This window comes from Nansenia antarctica (genome assembly GCF_963989245.1).
Source record: "Nansenia antarctica genome assembly, chromosome: 1".
Lineage (NCBI taxonomy): Eukaryota > Metazoa > Chordata > Actinopteri > Argentiniformes > Microstomatidae > Nansenia > Nansenia antarctica.
The window spans coordinates 105554354-105573860 of record NC_137674.1 but is presented as its reverse complement, the minus strand read 5'-3'; the positions used below and the strand labels follow the sequence as shown (position 1 = coordinate 105573860).

General features: G+C 48.8%; 4 protein-coding genes across 4 annotated transcripts; 1 reads left to right on the top strand and 3 right to left on the bottom strand.

Moving 5' to 3' along the window:
* Window positions 1-3772: 3772 nt before the first annotated feature.
* LOC308167679 (histone H2B-like) lies at window positions 3773-4138 on the top strand (the record flags this gene model as incomplete). Its single annotated transcript, XM_080542114.1, has 1 exon — window positions 3773-4138. A coding segment is annotated over one exon (366 nt), but the record flags the coding sequence as incomplete, so codon positions are not given.
* A 10048-nt stretch (window positions 4139-14186) lies between these two features.
* LOC308167332 (histone H3.2) lies at window positions 14187-14597 on the bottom strand (the record flags this gene model as incomplete). Its single annotated transcript, XM_080541736.1, has 1 exon — window positions 14187-14597. The coding sequence occupies one exon, from the start codon at window positions 14595-14597 to the stop codon at window positions 14187-14189; it is 411 nt and encodes a 136-aa protein (XP_080397862.1).
* Window positions 14598-15412: 815 nt separating this feature from the next.
* LOC308167377 (histone H2A-like) lies at window positions 15413-15799 on the bottom strand (the record flags this gene model as incomplete). Its single annotated transcript, XM_080541794.1, has 1 exon — window positions 15413-15799. The coding sequence occupies one exon, from the start codon at window positions 15797-15799 to the stop codon at window positions 15413-15415; it is 387 nt and encodes a 128-aa protein (XP_080397920.1).
* A 750-nt stretch (window positions 15800-16549) lies between these two features.
* On the bottom strand, window positions 16550-17161 carry LOC308167278 (histone H1-like; the record flags this gene model as incomplete). The annotated part of the gene is made up of 1 exon (XM_080541666.1): window positions 16550-17161. One exon carries the CDS (start codon window positions 17159-17161, stop codon window positions 16550-16552), a length of 612 nt encoding a protein of 203 aa, XP_080397792.1.
* Window positions 17162-19507: the final 2346 nt, after the last annotated feature.

The window sequence follows — 19507 nt, the reverse complement described above, 5'->3', positions numbered from 1 at the left end:
CGATAGAGTGGTGGGAGATGGTTAAGGCCAGGACAAAGGGCTACTTCGGGTCAGTCGGAAGGAGGAAAGCGGCAGAACAGAGGGCCAGGTTTCAACACCACAACGCGGCCCTCCAACGCCTAAGTCTCCTACAACTGGGTGGTCTGGATGTGGCCCGAGAACTGGCTGAGACCAAACAACACCTTGCCACCCTCTACCGGGAGCAACAACAAAAGAAACAGTTCAGGGAAAAACTCCAGGGCCTGGAGGAGGAGGAGAAATGCACACGCCACTTCTTCCGCAAGGCACGGTCAAAACACAAGCCTATCCTGTCCCTATACGACACCAATGGGGACACCGTGTCAGACAGAGGCAACATCCCGGGGGTGGCAAGAGAGTTCTACGAGAGTCTCTACAACATCAAGACAACCGACGAGACTCTCATGGCCACCTTCCTGGATGGTCTGGACCGGGTCCCCGAGGGTGGTGAGAGTGAGAACCCAGAGCTGACCACGGAGGAGCTCACCCGGGCCGTGCACTCCTTGAATACACACAAGGCCCCTGGACCGGATGGGATCCCAGCAGAGTTCTACAAGACTCTCTGGGATCTCCTCAAGGAGGACTTGGCGGAGGTCTTCAAAGCCGTCTACAGGGAAGGGAGGCTTGGAGAGTCAATGAGACAGAGTACGGTCACACTGATCCCCAAGAAAGGGGACCTCAAGGACCTCCGGAACTGGCGCCCCATCAATCTCCTCCCAGTGGACTATAAAATTATGACAAAAGCCCTCACCCAACGGTTTCAAACCCTCCTCCCCTCAGTTATAGCCCCTGACCAAACCTGTAGCGTCCCCGGTAGGTCCATCAACGACAACCTGCTCCTGGTGAGAGACCTCATCCTGCACTCCCAGGAGCGGAGGTCCCCTTTAGGCCTTCTCAGCCTGGATCAGGAGAAGGCCTTTGACAGGGTTAGCCATGGTTTCCTGCAGAGGGTGCTGAGGGGCATGAACTTCCCCCAGCACCTGCTCAACTGGACCGAACTCTGCTACAACAACATCACGAGCAGAGTTCGGATCAACAACCAGTTGACAGACCCCTTCCCCATCAAAGCTGGAGTACGGCAGGGATGCCCCTTGGCCCCTCTACTGTACGTCATCTACCTGGAGCCGTTCCTACGGAAGATCAGGAGCTCCCCCAACATCATGGGCTACCCTCTACCAGGGGCCCGGGGGGAGAGGCTCAAGGTGGTGGCGTACATGGACGACATTACCATCGTCGGCACAGATAGTCGCTCCATTTCCACAGCAACGAAAGTGGTGGAGGACTACTGTGCAGCCACTGGCGCCCTGATCAATAGGGGTAAGTGTGAGCTGTTTCTGTCGCAGCATTGGCAGGAGAACCTGGCAACCTCCTTCCCTGTAAAGACGGAAAACATTAAGCTGCTGGGGATCACCTACCAGAAAGATGGAGGAGCCTCCGGCAGCTGGAAGGAGACCATCCGCCAGGTCCAAAAGAAGATCTGTGAGTGGAGTGCACGGCCTCTCACAATGACAGGCAAGATCCTGGTCCTGAAGGCGATTGTTCTTCCCATTCTCCTTTACCTGGGCAGGGTGTTTCCCCCAGACAGAGCAGTATCCAAAACCATCGAAAGGATCATGTTTACCTTTGTCTGGGGGAGCCAGATGGAAAAACTAAAACGCACCACCCTGTACAAAACAGTGGAGAATGGGGGGAAAGGGGTCCCAGACATCCTAAACATCATTAGGGCACAGGGACTCTCCAACCTCATCAACAACATCAACAACAAAGATAGGAAAGCCAGGTTCTTTGAAATATACTATGCCACACCCATCCTCCGGACACTCAGGGTGACCGCATCAATAAATCACACTGTGCCCTACAGCTGGGACCCCCCTCCAGTCTACAAGATATGGAGGGACTTTGCCTTCAAGACAGGATTGTCCGCGGCTGGGCTGGCCTCATGGAAATACAAAGACATTATGACCTTCATAAGGTCGAAGGAAACCATTACTCACCCCAAGGCCAGCACAGCCGTGGACTCCAAACAGGTATGGAAAAACATTAATCATAAATGTACTAACAATAAACAAAAAGACATTGCCTGGATGGCTGCTCATGGTTGTCTCCCCACTAGGGAATTCTTGCATAGGCGGCACATCGCAACGACTGATAAATGCCCCCACGGATGCACGGACACAGAACACATTAACCACCTGTTCTGTGAGTGCTCCGTGGCCAGGCGGGTCTGGGCCCTGTTTGTTCCCTCTGTCTCCCTAAACAGCCTGCTGACCCTGCCCCGCTTGACGAGCGAGAACATCCTGTATGGTCCTCCCGGGGGGTGCACAACCCCCCAACTACAACAACAGTGGAGGATCATCAGCGCCGTCAAGCAGGTACTCTGGGAGACGAGGAACATCAGGGTCTATCAGAAACAGAGCGTCCACCTGACAACCCTGAGGAGGAGAATCACCCTCTGCCTCAGGGACCATGCTATTGTTGACTTTAAAAATAACCCGGATCAAGCAAGAGCGGTGTGGGGGGTGGAGAGATGGAAGGACGTCATCCTCTAAATCCCCCCCCCATGCCGCGCCGCATCGCCCAACCCCCCCCCACCCCGGGCCTACCTCACTACACCACCAGTTCCTGCACTATCACCTTCACCACCGTTCCAGCACAAGCCCTGGTCAGCAGTATCACCATCACAAGGACCAGGAGAGGAGCAGCGCACAACACCAACAGGGAAGTTTACTGCACCTTCCACCACCTACACATGTACACAGCACTGACCCACTTCCTACCCTCACCAGAATATCACCACACACAACCCACAGCCGAACCAGCCGTCTCTGCCAGCACCACCAGCACCAGGATGACCAACACCACTGGGTCACAGGGAAGTACTGATCACCCGCCTGACACCAAAATGCACACTACACAAACCATGCACACCTCCCTTCTCTCACTCCTGTATCTTTTCAGGCACATGTCATATCCAGCTCTGACACCTACCCAGGCTTCCAGACCCAGGAGCAGAGACCGGCGGGAACCACCACGTCACCCCAGCACCAACCCCAGGTTCCAACTCAGCGACCCCAAACCCCCTGTTCCGGGCCCCCCCCCCCCAACTCCAGGCCCCCAGCTACAGGCCCAGTCCCCTACCCGCCAACCCCCAACCCCCAGCCCGGAACAAGCTGAGAAGAGCCAGGGAGCTTTTTCCCTGGATAAGCTGTGTACAGGTTTTTCGCCTCTGCTTGCCTGCCATGCGCCGAGCTCTCTGGGCCTCTCCTCAGGGGCCTCCGGTCGGCCTGCGTGCTCGATCTGCTCCGCCGCTGGGGCGCCTGGTCCGGCTAGCCTCGTGAAGGGCTACAGGAGTCTGAGCCTGGTGGGCTGGGCCGGATGCGCCGGTGGTGGGGCGGGTCGGGTGAGTCGGGTGTGTGGGGTCCCTCGGGGGAGGGAGGTGGGGGAGCCACGGCTTTGCACTGGTGGGCAAACTGGATAGTAGTCGCTCTACAACTAGAGGGCTGCAGGGGAATTTTTTTCCCGGATGCACAGCGAACAGGTTTTTTACCCTGCCTCCTACCGACACTGGAACCTGGACACTAAACACTGAACACTGAACATTACACTACACTGGACAATACACTGAACACTGAGCACTTTAGTTAGTTTAATGTTGGTTGTTGTTGAATGTAATGTCTTAAATGTCTGATTGTTTGATTAATTGATTGTATATACGGTGTTGTGTTTTTATAAAAACCAATAAAAAACACCTGAACCAGCGAAGCCAGCGCCCAAGAAGGGCTCCAAGAAAGCCGTCACCAAGACCGCCACCAAAACCGGCAAGAAGCGCAGAAAGTCCAGGAAGGAGAGCTACGCCATCTACGTGTACAAGGTCCTGAAGCAGGTCCACCCCGACACCGGCATCTCCTCCAAGGCCATGGGAATCATGAATTCCTTCGTCAACGACATCTTCGAGCGCATCGCTGGCGAGTCCTCTCGCCTGGCCCACTACAACAAGCGGTCTACCATCACCTCCAGGGAGATCCAGACCGCCGTGCGTCTGCTGCTCCCCGGTGAGCTGGCCAAGCACGCCGTGTCCGAGGGCACCAAGGCTGTGACCAAATACACCAGCTCCAAGTAAACAGATTTGTCTGTACTGCTTACCCCAAAAGGCTCTTTTAAGAGCCACCCACCCTATCAAAAAAAGAAATCAATTCCATAGTGAGTTGACCTCGCGTGCTACAAATCAGTCGAATGTATATGTTGTACTGATTGTGTGTATTGTAACAAGTAAGTAAAATGATACAGTATTTATACAGCACCTTTCCCAGACCAAGGGTCTCAAAGTGATTTACATAACAAGTAGAAAAACAAATAAAACATAATACAGGAGTGAAAGCCACAGCAGGTTAAAACAGGCAGAAAGTGTACATAACATAACAAGCATGTATAAGGCATATGTATCAATTACTCGATGTTACAATTTTCAAAGACTCCAGTCCTTGAACGCGCCGGAGGTTTTGCGCGCCTTTTTTGTTCCTCACTTGTTTGTTGCTCACTAGTTGTCTAAAACGGTTTCCTCTATTAATATAATGGACAGGAGTGACTACACTGCATACATACGCATGACCAGTTTCTCGGGACAGGTGGATTTAAAATAAATAATAAATATAATAATGGTTTAAACGGCGTTCACATGTGGATAATCTAGTACAATCAAGAAGTTAGCCTACCACTACCGCCAACACATGCCCACTTATCTATCGAATGCCTTCATATGAATGAATGAATGAATGGTCTTTATTGTCATTGCTATAGTACAGGTACCAAACAACGACATTTGGCTCCCCTGGTGCTAGGAAAGAAAAAAAACAAGAAGGGAAAGGAGCTGGTTTACATAAATAAAGGCTATGTACACTATCCACTATACTATACTGTACAGATAAAACACTGTGCTGTACTCTATGCTATGCTATACCTATTCTAACATTTCCTATTTCTCTGCAACCTTATGTACCCTAGGGTTGTCATATTGCACATAGTGTTATTGCACATTCATTTAAAGTGTCGCAGTTTGCAGGCTTGAAATGTACACATTTGTGCCTCAGCACTACACCTGATTTTTCAATCCAGCAGCTGCCATCAATCCGTCCAGACTGTCCAGGGCCCAGAACCTAGGTCTTTGCTGTGTTCAGGGCCTGGACGGCCCTGTGGTAGAAGCTGAGCTTCAGTCTGTTTGTCCTTGCGGCCATGGTCCTGTACCGCCTGTTCGAGGTCAGCCGGGCAAAGTGTTCGTACCCAGGGTGGGATGGGTCTCTGGAGATCTTGGAGGCCTTCCTGAGGCAGCGTGTGTTGTACAGCTCTTCCAGAGAGGGGAGGGGGGCGCCGGTGATCTTCTGTGCTGTTCTCACGACTCTCTGTAGCGCGTTTCTCTCCGCTGTTGTGCAGCTGTAGAACCAGTTGCAGATGCCGTAGGTGAGGATGCTCTCCACTGCGCCGCGGTAGAAGGCCACCAGTATCTCCTGCTTGTTGTGTTCTTTCCTGAGGCATCTCAGGGTGTATAGCCGCTGTTGTGCCCTCTTGATGGTGCCTGAGCTGAGTTTTGAGCTGACGTGCTACAATGAAGTCCACGTTATAGTATGGTATAGTAGATATTATACTGACTGCACACTTTGCTGTTCTTGGTGACACGAAATGTGTCCCGCCGAATCTTCGCTAGCCACTTAGCATTTGCCTCAGAGTTGCTTGGGAAGGAAGGAAAACTTAAGTGCGAATTATAGCGCGCCGAATTCACACATTGTGGCACACAACAGTGGTCAGTGGAGCCTGATTCACGTCGTTGGTACGTGAACCCACGTTTTTGAATTGTTCCACTCATGACCGCTAATAAGTAATGTATTGTATAATAACTAATGTAATATGACGGCTAACTAATGACTAGGATGTCAACATCCGGCTACACCGGAAGTTCTTATGCAAGTAGACGCACCCGGAAGTTCCGCAGCGCGCCGTTAATGCAACAAGCCTATTGCAGAACACATAGACTAGCCTGATAGATACACATCAAAAACAAAAATAAATATAATTAATACAATTAAAATCTGGAATCTGTCCCACACAACCATGTCCCTTCCACACTTTGCCTGTTCATGTTCACAAGCAATACATATGTTATTGTTCACATAATCTCTGTCCAGTTCCCACAGTACAGCCTTGTGTTGCACTCTTTCCCTGTTCCACGAGCACATCCCAACACTGTGGCCCTGTTATGACATGTTGACCATCTATATCTGCCCCAATTGTCACACAGCCATGTCCCACACATGCCTAAATGTCGTTCAGGTTTGTATTGTTACATATCAGAAATGTAAAACAACATTTGCATTTATTTGTCATCCTTCATGCCAATCAGAATGACGTCATATTGACTACAGACACATTTATGACAGGTCATCAATTCAAACAAGCTAAACTTTCTACTAGGCTGCAGTCTACTAGACACACCAACATTTAAGACCGCATACGTATATGGCCACATACACATCGACACAGTTTGTCACAGCACCTTTATTGAACAAGACATCACAGATGACGGTGGGCTTATTGTATTTTGCCCCAAATTCCTGACTTGTGAATCAGTCGATACAGCCGCCATACCATGACCTGATCAGGAGGGACAGTACAGGGGGGTAGTAGATGTCTCAGGAGGGACAGTACAGGGGGTAGTAGATGTCTCAGGAGGGACAGTACAGGGGGTAGTAGATGTCTCAGGAGGGACAGTACAGGGGGTAGTAGATGTCTCAGGAGGGACAGTACAGGGGGTAGTAGATGTCTCAGGAGGGACAGTACAGGGGGTAGTAGATGTCTCAGGAGGGACAGTACAGGGGGTAGTAGATGTCTCAGGAGGGACAGTACAGGGGGGTAGTAGATGTCTCAGGAGGGACAGTACAGTGGGTAGTAGATGTCTCAGGAGGGACAGCACAGGGGGTAGTAGATGTCTCAGGAGGGACAGTACAGGGGATAGTAGATGTCTCAGGAGGGACAGTACAGGGGGGTAGTAGATGTCTCAGGAGGGACAGTACAGGGGGTAGTAGATGTCTCAGGAGGGACAGTACAGGGGGGTGGTAAATGTCTCAGGAGGGACAGTACAGGGGGTAGTAGATGTCTCAGGAGGGACAGTACAGGGGGTAGTAGATGTCTCAGGAGGGACAGTACAGGGGGGTAGTAGATGTCTCAGTGTCCAGCCTGTTACCTGTGTTACCTGCCTCACCTTGTTCTCCCTGTCCATGTACCCCTGCTGAGGATTATAAAGAGCTTCTACTTCACATTTACATTAACAGGATCCTGAGTGTTAGGGTTAGGGGGGTTGATGTTGAGCTGGCTACATTTTCCCTTTTACCAACAGATGTGAGTACAGGTGTGAATGACACGGATACGTGTATGTAGTTATATCTTATAGCAAATAACCAATTAAATAATAGTGCGGTGCCTCCACTGTGGAACTACTAGTCACACTTTATTAGCAGTAATTGTAATTTCCTCAGAAACAAAATGAAGTATATAAACCTTATAAGAAGAAAATGTTCAGGACGAAATAACAAAAATACATTTATTTTAACAGTACGTTAAAATTTACGTTGTAAGTTTGAACAGTATTTCAGTCTACGAGTATTTTCACCTTGACAAGAAAACACAGCTCCTCCGTACCACATGCGTCTCTGCCCCTGTACGTGTGTCTGTCTGACTACCTGCCTACCTGCCTGACCCTCGCCTATCTGACTACCTGCCTGCCTACCTGCCTGACCCTCACCTGTCTGACTACCTGCCTACCTACCGCGTCAGCGCACTTTTGGAAGCTAAATAAACACACTTAGTTTGAACTCCTACCCCTAACCCTAACCCTGCTCTCTTGTTGCTTTAGGGTCCCATCTCTGGTTGTGACAAGAGTGCAGATAATCTGTATCAAGGAAGTTTCTCATCCCCCAAAACATTAATGAGATTTTGGATGAGTTCTATGGAACTATGGAGGATGAGTTCTATGGAAGGTTGGATGAGTTCTATGGAACTGTAGACTGCCGATGGCACTGATGACTGATGTGATTCATATACTGACAGACTGTCCTTACTGTCAGTGGCTTTGGAGAAAAGAGTCTAACAGCTTGAATGTTAAACCACTGGTTCAGGAATCTGTTCCTCTTCATGATGAAGAACACAGTGATGATGATGATGATGATGATGATGATGATGATGATGATGATGGCAGCCAGGAGGAGGAGTCCGACCACAGCTCCAATGATGACGCCCAGGGGGGCAGTGGGATCTGTAACCAACACAGAGCAGTCAGACTGGAACTGAGGGTCACAGTTTGGTTTCCTCTCAACCAAGACACTTTCTCAGTCACTCAGTAAGAGTTCCTGAAGGGACTTTGTGAATGTGAAGAGTGAACATGTTGTCAGAGAGGGTACGCTGACCAGGTCCACTGAGAGATGGAGAACATGAGGACGTTTAGTGAGGGAGTCCATGGTGCTCTGCTGTGTGTATTTTGAGTCACTGAGAATGATCACGTTGTATCTTCTTACCTCTGTTGGTCTTTATCACGGAGCGCTCCAGTCTGATGACGATGTCGTCCTCCATCCCAGAGAGCTGAACCACACAGTCATACTGGTTCTTCTCGCAGTCCTCAGGCTTCACAAGGAGGCGAGTCCTCATCTGGAAGGTTCCGTCGTGGTTGGGGAGAACCTCTCCGTAGTCCACATCCTCATACACATGCTGTTCATCTCTCCTCCAGAACATCACAACTTCTCTGGGGTAGAAACCTGTAGCGTGGCAGGTGACTGGAGAGGAGGGGGTCTTCTGGAGCAGAGACACTGAGGGAGGGACTGGGGGGGGGGAGAGAGCGGGAGGGAAGAGAGGGAGGGGGAGAGAGAGGGAGGGGAAGAGGGGTGGGGAGGAGGGAGGGGGGGCAGGGGAGAGAGAGATGGAGGTGGAGAGAGAGAGAGGAAGGGGGAGAGAGGGGGACGGGGAGAGAGAGATAGATAGAGAGAGAGAGAGGTGGGAAGGTGAAGAAAAAAAAGAGGAGAAAATAAAAGAGAGCGAGAGAGAGGGGGAAAGGTCAGCAGTAAATAGGGCAGGAAATAAAAGCAATGTAATTGTTCCACTTCAACGTAGTTGAATATGAACATGTTGTGTCAGGTGACGTGTCAGGTGATGTGTCAGGTGACGTGTCAGTGTGTACCTGTCCTCTTCAGAGTGCTCTCCCCGTACTGCAGGAGCTTCTTCAGCCACTAGTTGCACTCCTGGGTGAGGAAGTGCTTCAAGTGCTTGTTATCATCTAGCTGTCCATCTATGTCCATCATAACCATACTGACTAAACCCCTCTGTGACTCCAGTCTCCTCATCCCAACTACAGCTAAGCATCCACTGGGCAATGTGTACATCTGAGAGAGAGAGAGAGAGAGAGAGAGAGAGAGAGAGAGAAAGAGAGGGAGGGAGGGAGAGAGAGAGAGAGAAAGAGGGGGAGGAGAGAGGGGGACGGAGGGTGAGAGACAGAGAGGGGAAGAGAGTTGCACTCCTGGGTGAGGAAGCGCTTCAAGTGCTTGTTATCATCTAGCTGTCCATCTATGTCCATCATAACCATACTGACTAAACCCCTCTGTGACTCCAGTCTCCTCATCCCAACTACAGCTAAGCATCCACTGGGCAATGTGTACATCTGAGAGAGAGAGAGAGAGAGAGAGAGAGAGAGAGAGAGAGAGAGAGAGAGAGAGAGAGAGAAAGAGAGGGAGGGAGGGAGAGAGAGAGAGAGAGAGAGAGAGAAAGAGGGGGAGGAGAGAGAGAGAGGGAGGGAGAGAGACAGAGATAGAGAGAGAGGTTCAGTCAGACAGGGTCTATCAGCAGTAATAAAACACAGTGATGTCACACCTTCACTCAGACACAGACAGAGTGGCTCAGAGAGTGTGTGTGTTTATGCGTACATGTGTGTGTGTGTGTGTGTGTGTGTGTGAGAGCATGTGTGTGCATGTGTGTGTGCATGTGTGCGTGAGAGCATGTGTGTGTGCGCATGTGTGTGTGTGTATGTGTGAGTGTATCTAATGAGAATGTAAAGGTCCAGAATGAAAGGTTCTGGGTCTGATGGTCTCTCAACATGGCAGAAGGTCCACTAGGTTGTTCTGGTCAGTTCAGTTCAACAGTGTTTCATCTCCCATGTAGGATCATGTTGGTGGTTTTCAATGTGAGACGGATCATGTCACAACTTTCCCAAATTCAAGAGAACAACACGGAAATATCAACTATGGTAAAACCATAAAAAGAAAGGTAACAGTGCTAAAGAAGGTGTTGCTCTTACCTCCACTCTGGTTGAAGCGCTGCTTCACAAAATCAGTGAATTCTTTGAAGGTCTGCAGGATGCCCCCGGCCTTCTGAATGTTCCTCTCCCAGTTCTGCGGGTCGTCTTCAATTATGTTGTTCATCCAGTCCTGTTTGGGCACCAATTCCTTGGTGATGCTGTTATGGTGAAGCACCTGAACACCATCCACCATCGCCACAGACACTGGGAGGTTTGGACCTCCAGAGGATTCAGTGAAGACATTCTGAAGGGAGTGGATCACTAGAAGAAACACGAATGAAAGTATGCAGAGATATAAGATATCTCTCTACTCTCTAAATAGTTGGAGTCCCACAGCCGAGGGATGGAGCTGGAGGAATGTCATCACTCTCAGAGACGGAGTTACGAATTTAAGACCAAAACATCCCTGACCCTGACCCTGACCCTAACTCTGACCCAGACCCTGACCCTAACCCAGTGGAGGTGTGTACAGGGGGCCTGGCAGCAAACACAGAGTTCCCTGTAGTTGTCAGAATCACTTTGATGATATTTGACATCACGCTGAAGGAGGTGCTTCTCCTCTTGATAAGAAACGCTTTTATAGCATCACAACCAAAACACTCATAAAACCACACAGTGTGGCAAAGCATTTCTTGGAAAGTACCGCACGCATGTTTGCACACACGCACGCACAAACATGCACGCACACGCATGCACACACACACACACACACACACACACACTAGGGTGTGGGAGGAGACAACTTGTTGAGGTAGTACAAGCGCAGCACTCGTCACTAGAAACCCAGACGGCCATTTTGTGTCTTCATCTCCCCGTCCTCCTGACATGGCCGACACACAGACACACAGACACACAGCGTTCACACCTGATTGGTCAGATCTGTGTTGCTGCAGGATGTATGACATGGAGTCATATTCTGTGTTAGTTTCATTTTCATAAAAGTGCATTTCTCAACAACTAACACATGAATAAAACTGCAGTTGTTGGTATGTGTGTTGGTGTGTGTGTATGGAGGGATTACCACAACAATGAATGAATGAATGAATGAATGAATGAATGGTCTTTATTGTCATTGATATAGTACAGGTACCAAACAACGACATTTGGGAGGGGGGGGGCTCCCCTGGTGCTAGGAAGAAAAAAAAAAACTAAAAACAAGAAGGGAAAGGAGCTGGTTTACATAAATAAAGGCTATGTACACTATCCACTGAGAATTATGAAACACGGGACGTGATGTTATACTGTCCATTGTGCCAATGGATGGTACGCACATGAGGTTTGCCTTGATGTTGAGAGTGGCATGGGAGCTGTATCTCAGACATGGGAAGGATGTAACATTTCGGGACACATCATCAGTAGAGTACCTTTGAATCATGGGGTGTTTCGGCCTTTTCAACACTAGACACCCTCATCTAAGGCGGCCAGCTACAGGGTGATCAAGCCTTAGCTTGTGTCCCATGCCCAATCATGAGAATTGCCTGGTTGTTTAAATGGCGCAGCCCACGGGACTATGCAAGGCAGGGGTGTCCTCTTCCCTGAGTCAGGCCTAGAGCAGACCGCATACCTTGTTCACCCTCCTCCTGGAGGGTTCTGACCTGGGTTCTCAAGTGGGAGTGGGGGTAGGGGGGGGATTAGTGAGCGGGTCATGTTGCTGTTCTTTGAGCCCAGCAAGGGTCCTTCCGCTTGATCCATATCCACTGGCTGCTTCTTTTGGCCGCTTCAGAGAGTGATCTAATTGTCTGTCGCAGAGCCTGTCCATGGATGCCAAGGTCTTTCAGCAGCCTAACGGTGGAAGACTATACTATACTATACAAATAAAACACTGTGCTGTACTCTATGCTATGCTATACCTATTCTAACATTTCCTATTCTCTGAACCTTATGTTCAGAGAATAGGAAATGCACCAAAATGAGGGACCACATCTCCCCTGTCCTCATCTCCCTTCACTGGCTCCCAGTGAAGAAGAGAGTGAAGTTCAAAATCTGCACCTTTGTTTTTAAAGCTCTCAACAGTCTCGCCCCACCATACATCAAGGACCTCCTGGACCAGTCTACCTCCTCAAGGCCCAGACCCAGGCTCAGGTCCGACGCCCAACTCAGCCTGAGGGTCCCACGTACCAACCTCAAGAGGAAGGGTGACCGTGCCTTTGCGGTGATAGCACCGACCCTGTGGAACGCGCTCCCTTCTGCCATCAAGTTTGCCCCCACTCTGGACTCCTTTAGAGCCAAGTTAAAAACCCACCTCTTCCAAAATGACATTCCCTAAATCTACTCCCTATTTGTTGTGAATTGTATGCCTGAGTTTTACGTTTAAGTCGTCTGTGTCTGATTGCTTTCTGTGTTCCTTGTCTTTGTCTTTATCTGTTCCTTTACCCGGGCTGCGCCCCGGGCCGATGTAAAAGTTGGATGGGGGGCGCATTATAAATGAAATTAACATAACATAACATAACAGGGCCATTCAGGCCCTGAACACAGCAAAGACCTAGGTTCTAGGCCCTGGACAATCTAGACAATTTGATGGCAGCTACTAGATTGAAATCAAGTGCAATACTGAAACACAACTGTGAACATTTAAAACCTGCAAACTGCGACACTTTAAATGAATGTGCAATAACACTATGTGCAATATGACAACCATCGGGTACATAAGGTTCAGAGATAGGACATGTTAGAATAGGTATAGCATAGCATAGAGTACAGCACAGTGTTTTATTTGTATAGTATAGTATAGTGGATAGTGTACATAGCCTTTATTTATGTAAACCAGCTCTTTTCCCTTCTTGTTTTTAGTTTTTTTTCCTAGCACCAGGGGAGCCCCCCCTCCCAAATGTTGTTGTTTGGTACCTGTACTATATCAATGACAATAAAGACCATTCATTCATTCAGATTGAGCTCTCTCTGTGAAGTCTAGAATCTGAGATTATTGAATCCCAATCCTGTGATGGTGTCAACAGTCAGAGGATGTTCATATCTGGTCATACTGGAGCTCTAATACATATTCCAGGGTTCATGTCATGGTGAGGTTGGACCTCTATTACATATTCCTGGGGTCAGGTCATCTTCATTTGAATGTTCCAATGATTGCAAATAGGACATTTGTTTTCAATGTTTTCTCAATAAACTGTAGAAGAGATTATTATTTTTTTCTACATTTAAATGTTTTCCTTGTACAATGTAAATTACCGTAACCATCAAATCAGATTAAACTTTATTTACAATACATACTGTGGCACATTTCATTCACATATGCAGTATAGCCTAACGTGTTTTAATAACCCTGACATATTCAATACAACATGCTTTTATAATGTGCTCATTGTGTGTGGAATAATGGCAAATTCTTTTAATTTAATCCATTTTAAATTGAGTCTATAACACCACATAGTGTAACGTTGAAGGGGTCTGAACACTGTATTCTGTACATATATATACTATCTATTTTAAGAACAGCCTATGGGGGTACCGCATTTTGATGTCCTCCCAGCACCATTAAGCTTTAGCCGAAGTAAATCACAGACCTTGTGTGGAGAACATCCGTGATCTACAGAATACACTGACTGACCCTGATTTACTTCGGATTATTTTACATAAGGACAATCACAACGAGTTAGACCATCACAACGAATTCACACATTAAGGCCTTATGCTGTTGTGAATTGGCCTACATGTATTTCGGTTACCGAGATGGCACGGTCAGCATCCCTGCAGGCTACTCATTTGAGTCGTATAACCTATAGATTAACGCCCTACACGGGTGGTAAATGGGAAAACGCCTTTGAGGGAAATATTGAGGTGGCTCTTAAAAGAGCCTTTGGGGATTTCCTCTCAGATCGGTGTGGTCATCTTAGGCGCGCTCTCCACGGATACGGCGGGCCAGCTGGATGTCCTTGGGCATGATGGTGACTCTCTTGGCGTGGATGGCGCACAGGTTGGTGTCCTCGAACAGACCGACCAGGTAAGCCTCGCTGGCCTCCTGCAGGGCCATCACAGCAGAGCTCTGGAAGCGCAGATCGGTCTTGAAATCCTGGGCAATTTCTCTCACCAGGCGCTGGAAGGGCAACTTGCGGATGAGCAGCTCGGTGGACTTCTGGTAACGACGGATCTCCCTCAGAGCCACGGTGCCGGGCCTGTAACGGTGAGGCTTCTTCACGCCGCCGGTGGCCGGGGCGCTTTTACGGGCAGCCTTGGTAGCGAGCTGCTTCCTTGGGGCTTTGCCGCCGGTGGATTTACGAGCGGTTTGCTTGGTTCTGGCCATAATGCTACCTTCTTCTTGTACAGTCAAAGTGTAGATGTTCTTCACAAGACAACTTGCTACGTTTATAAAGCCGGAGCCGTCGTGCTCCGATTGGCCGGCGAATGTAGACGAGCTCATTGGCCCGCGAATGTAGACGAGCTCATTGGCCCGTTGTCATCTCCTTCTCAGGCTGTCATTGGACACGAGCCCCGTGCACCCTTCCCGCCATAAATTAAAACTCTAAACCCCTCCTGCTCCCTCCATTGCGCGCTTCCCTTGTCCACCCGCCCCGCCCATGTGATTTATAATAATAAACATAATATGAAGATTTCTAAAAATCGGTGTTATGGGAAAATCCATAATTATTAGTCAACTGGCAGATGATACCACTGTTGTGATACCACTTTCTTAAGGACAACGACCCCAGCTATAGCTTTTACGCTATTCTCAGATGCATTAGGTTTGAGGCTGAATATGAATGAATGTGAGCTTATGGCCGTACAAGACTGCTAATGTAATTTCACAATATCCCTGTAAGGTACCGTTAAAATGTGTTTATGCTTATAGCCAGCACTCATCATGAAGGGAACATTGGTTGGCAACACCACGCGGCCAAAACAAAAGTGTGTTGTGGTGGGTGCGTCCTCTCAGGAAGGTATATGATGACTGTTTAACTTAGTGATTGCAGGCTTCAACATGAGGCACACTACGGTACTCATAGCGGACAAACACCGTTTAGAGATGAAAATACAAATTGCACTTTTTGAGAGACAAGTGGTTGGCTCTTAAAAGAGCCTTTGGGGTTAAGTAGTTGGGTGAAAGCCGGAGTAGAGCTTTTACTTGGCTTTGGCGGGCTTCTCGGTCTTCTTGGGGAGAAGCACTGCCTGGATGTTGGGTAGCACACCGCCCTGAGCGATGGTCACACCGCCCAGCAGTTTGTTCAGCTCCTCGTCGTTACGGACGGCCAACTGCAGATGACGGGGGATGATACGAGACTTCTTGTTGTCGCGGGCGGCGTTGCCGGCCAACTCCAGGATCTCAGCAGTCAGGTACTCGAGCACGGCGGCCAGGTAGACCGGTGCGCCAGCCCCCACACGATGGGCATAGTTGCCTTTGCGCAGGAGCCTGTGCACACGGCCCACTGGGAACTGGAGTCCGGCTCGGGAAGAACGGGTCTTTGCCTTGGCCCTGGCCTTGCCTCCGGTTTTACCTCTTCCTGACATCTTGAAACTTAAAGCGAGTTCTGTGCTAGATAAAGAAAAAGCGGATACTACTTGCTCGCTTGGGGTGGTGTTCTTATAGCTCAGCCTGACCAGCGTTCATTGGCCACCGGGCCGATGCCACCTCATCCAATCAGCAACCCGGATACGCGCGCCTCTTCCCGCCGCCCAGCGATTGGCCGCTGTTTCACTCGGCCTTTGTGAGTTTCCCTCGCGCGCCAGAAATCAAAGTTCAAATCAAACCAATAATTTCCTAATAATATACTAAATAGCGAAACAATACTCCTTATTGGCATTACAGCGAAAAGTGAAGTGCATTAGGCTATCACAGCTCTCCCCATACGCAATGTAGTAGGCTACTACTAGAGCGAAAAGTTGACAATTTCTATCCAAATAACGTTATATATAGCAAACTACCGTATGTCGATATTGAAAGGTATTTTGTGGAGTCTAGCACAGACCCCCCCCCCCCTCCTCGCTCACGCAGAGACCGAGTGAGTTAATATATCGTTTGTTAAAACATATTTGTGTAAAGTATTAAACTCTCATTAAGGCCATTTCAATATTTAATATACAGTAGCTATTATTCTCGTGTGCATAGGTCAGTGATTGAGACTGGTGTAAATCGGACCTTCTTATTTTAGAAAGTTCCGTTATGTCGACATGGATGAAAATGCACTTTTTATGGAAAGGTGGGTGGCTCTTAAAAGAACCTTTTTTTGTGGTGTCAACATGAACACTGTCAACACAAGTTTACTTCTTTGGGGCTGCCTTCTTTGCCTTGGCTGCTTTGGGCTTCGCTACCTTGACGGCCTTTTTGGGGCTCTTGGTCGGGGCTTTCTTGACAGGTGCGGGTTTCTTAACCTTCTTGGGGCTCTTGGCAACCTTCTTAGCGGCGACGGGCTTCTTTGCGACTGCCTTCTTGGGAGACTTCTTAGCGGCGACGGGCTTCTTTGCAACGGCCTTTTTGGGAGACTTCTTAGCGGCGGCGGGCTTCTTTGTTACTGCCTTCTTGGGTTTTGCGACGGCGGCTTTCTTCACCGTTTTCTTGACCGCCTCCTTGTTAATCTTGAAAGAGCCGGAGGCGCCAGTGCCCTTGGTCTGGACCAGCGTGCCTTTAGTGACGAGGGTCCTAACGGCGACCTTGACGCGAGAGTTGTTCTTCTCCACGTCGTAACCACCGGCAGACAGCGCCTTCTTGAGCGCGGCCAGGGACACGCCGCTCCTCTCCTTGGATGCGGACACGGCCTTGACGATGAGCTCGGCGACGCTGGGGCCAGCTGCTTTCTTGGGCCTGGCTGCTGCCTTCTTCTTAGGTGCCTTGGCCGGAGCGGCGGCGGCGGCGGCTGGTGCGACTTCTGCCATGACTGTAGAAAGTGTCGTTTGTTGCGGGCTACAAAACACTCTGCGATGCTGCTCTGTGATAATGAAGCTCAACCCGGAGATGGGGGCTGGTCTTAAACGCGACATGAGAACCGTACAGACTCAACCATCTATGCTCGGCAGTCTTGGATGACAAAATGTGCTGGCGTCTGTGTTTTCTCCTCGCCAATAATGGGCCAAAAGTCACCGATGGAACCGACTTGAGGTCCAAATTTGAACGGAACAGCGAGCAGACATGCCTCCGTTCAGAATAAAATCATGTGGGCCGCGAAGGCCTCGTGTATTTTGTTGTGATTCGCTCAAAACCCCACCGTTCCACCGTCGGAGGGAGCGATGCGCACAGCTTTCCCTGTGCTATTTCTATTTGTGTCCTAAACTGCTTAAAAATGTATACGATTGCGACCAATACTCGTTGTCCTGGTAGCCAGGTTGTTTGGCTGGGAGTTACAAGGTTGAAGGTTCCCCAATGTGGTGCTGGGCGTTTTAAATGTGAGCTCTTTCGGGGGCGTAAAACACAATCGCCTGGATGGGGCTGGGAGCTTGTCCGTGGGTGGTGATGGTGATGGTGGTGGTGACTCTCTTCATTATCTTTACAATTTCCTTGGTGGTAGAATGAGTGATTCGGCAAACATTCGCTTTTGCTATTAGCTCCAAGAAGCTGGATCCTGCACTTTGCTAAGTGGACACATGACGTCATGCATTTATTCTAGTTATCATTTTGCAGTCTTAATAGCTTTAAGTGGTCAATGTCTTTGCTAGTATAAGTGGGGTGTCTTGTGTCAACATGTATTTTGAGCTTACTTGGGACCATTGCTGCAATTTAAAGTTGTAAACTGCAGAGGTATTTTGGGATGAGACAGCTAGGGTCACCACTGTATGAAAGTATTGGTTTATTATAAGACAGCAATACCGTGATGTCCAAATCATATTGGTATGCATAAAAAAAGACAGAACTTTGGGGGGGGTTGGGATTGTGTGTTTTTGGAGGTGGGGAGTGGAAATGGGGGGATGTGTGTGAATTGGAATGGGGGGGGGGGTAGTTTACCCGGCTGCCCTCGAAAAGGCGGTTCAGGACCTTGGCCGCAAGGACAAACAGACTGAAGAACATCTTCTACCACAGGGCCGTCCAGGCCCTGAACACAGCAAAGACCTAGGTTCTGGGCCCTGGACAGTCTGGACGGATTGATGGCAGCTGCTGGACTGAAAAAAATCAGGTGTAGTGCTGAGGCACAAATATGTACATTTCAAGCCTGCAAACTGCGACACTTTAAATAAATGTGCAATAACACTATTGTGCAATATGACAACCCTAGTCGTCTATCTGTACAGTATAGTATAGTGGATAGTGTGTACATAGCCTTTATTTATGTAAACCAGCTCCTTCCCTTCTTGTGATTTTTTTAAAAGTGTTTTTTTCCTAACACCAGGGGAGCCACCCCTCCTAAATTTCGTTGTTTGGTACCTGTACTGTAGCAATGACAATAAAGACCATTCATTCATTCATTCATAGTTGGGAGGTGTGTGTGTGTGTGTGTGTGTGAGTGAGAAGAATGTCACTTAAGATCCATTCTGGTGTGTAGGCTTGCGAGATCGTCTAGCAACTGCAGCATGTCCTGCTGGGCTGGTGACTGCGGGAGCGTTTGGCTGAGCTGCTGACGTCTCCTCCTTCACTCTGGCTGGCTTCTCTCTGGCGTTTCTTGCTGCCAGCCGCCTTGGGCCTGCCGTTGGATAGGTTGCAGGGAAGATTGCCTGGCACCTGACTGGCCTCCATGTACGTCTGCTGCAGAGCACTCTGGGACAGGCCTGTGAGGCACTGTGAGGCCTGCTGAGATAGCCAGGGACATGATCTATCCTTCTGATAAGACTCTCGACCTAGAACAACCAGGGTGGACTCCTGCTTTGAAGCCCTCACAACGTTCTCTTGGTTCCTGACACATTTGGGAACGATTGTTCACACAAGTTTACAAGCACATTCAATCTTAAATGACCTACAGCTTATATAGGCCAATTACCTGTCAATTTGATCATTTATATTTTCCCAACAATAATTGTAGGCTACATGGCAATATTCAAATATATTACTGTTACTGTACCATTGACGATATTCCTGTGTGTGCTAGACGTTAGCAGAGCTTGAAGATTGTCGATGTGGGAGATATTATACATGGTAACGCACACCTTATTTTAATGTCCTACATAAACAAATAAACATAATTATAATAATGATGGTAACAACAACAATAATAATATTATTATTATTATTATTAAAGGGTGGATGTAGTGCAACTGCTATATAAAGGGGGAGCTATGGGGTAGTGGTGGTCTAGT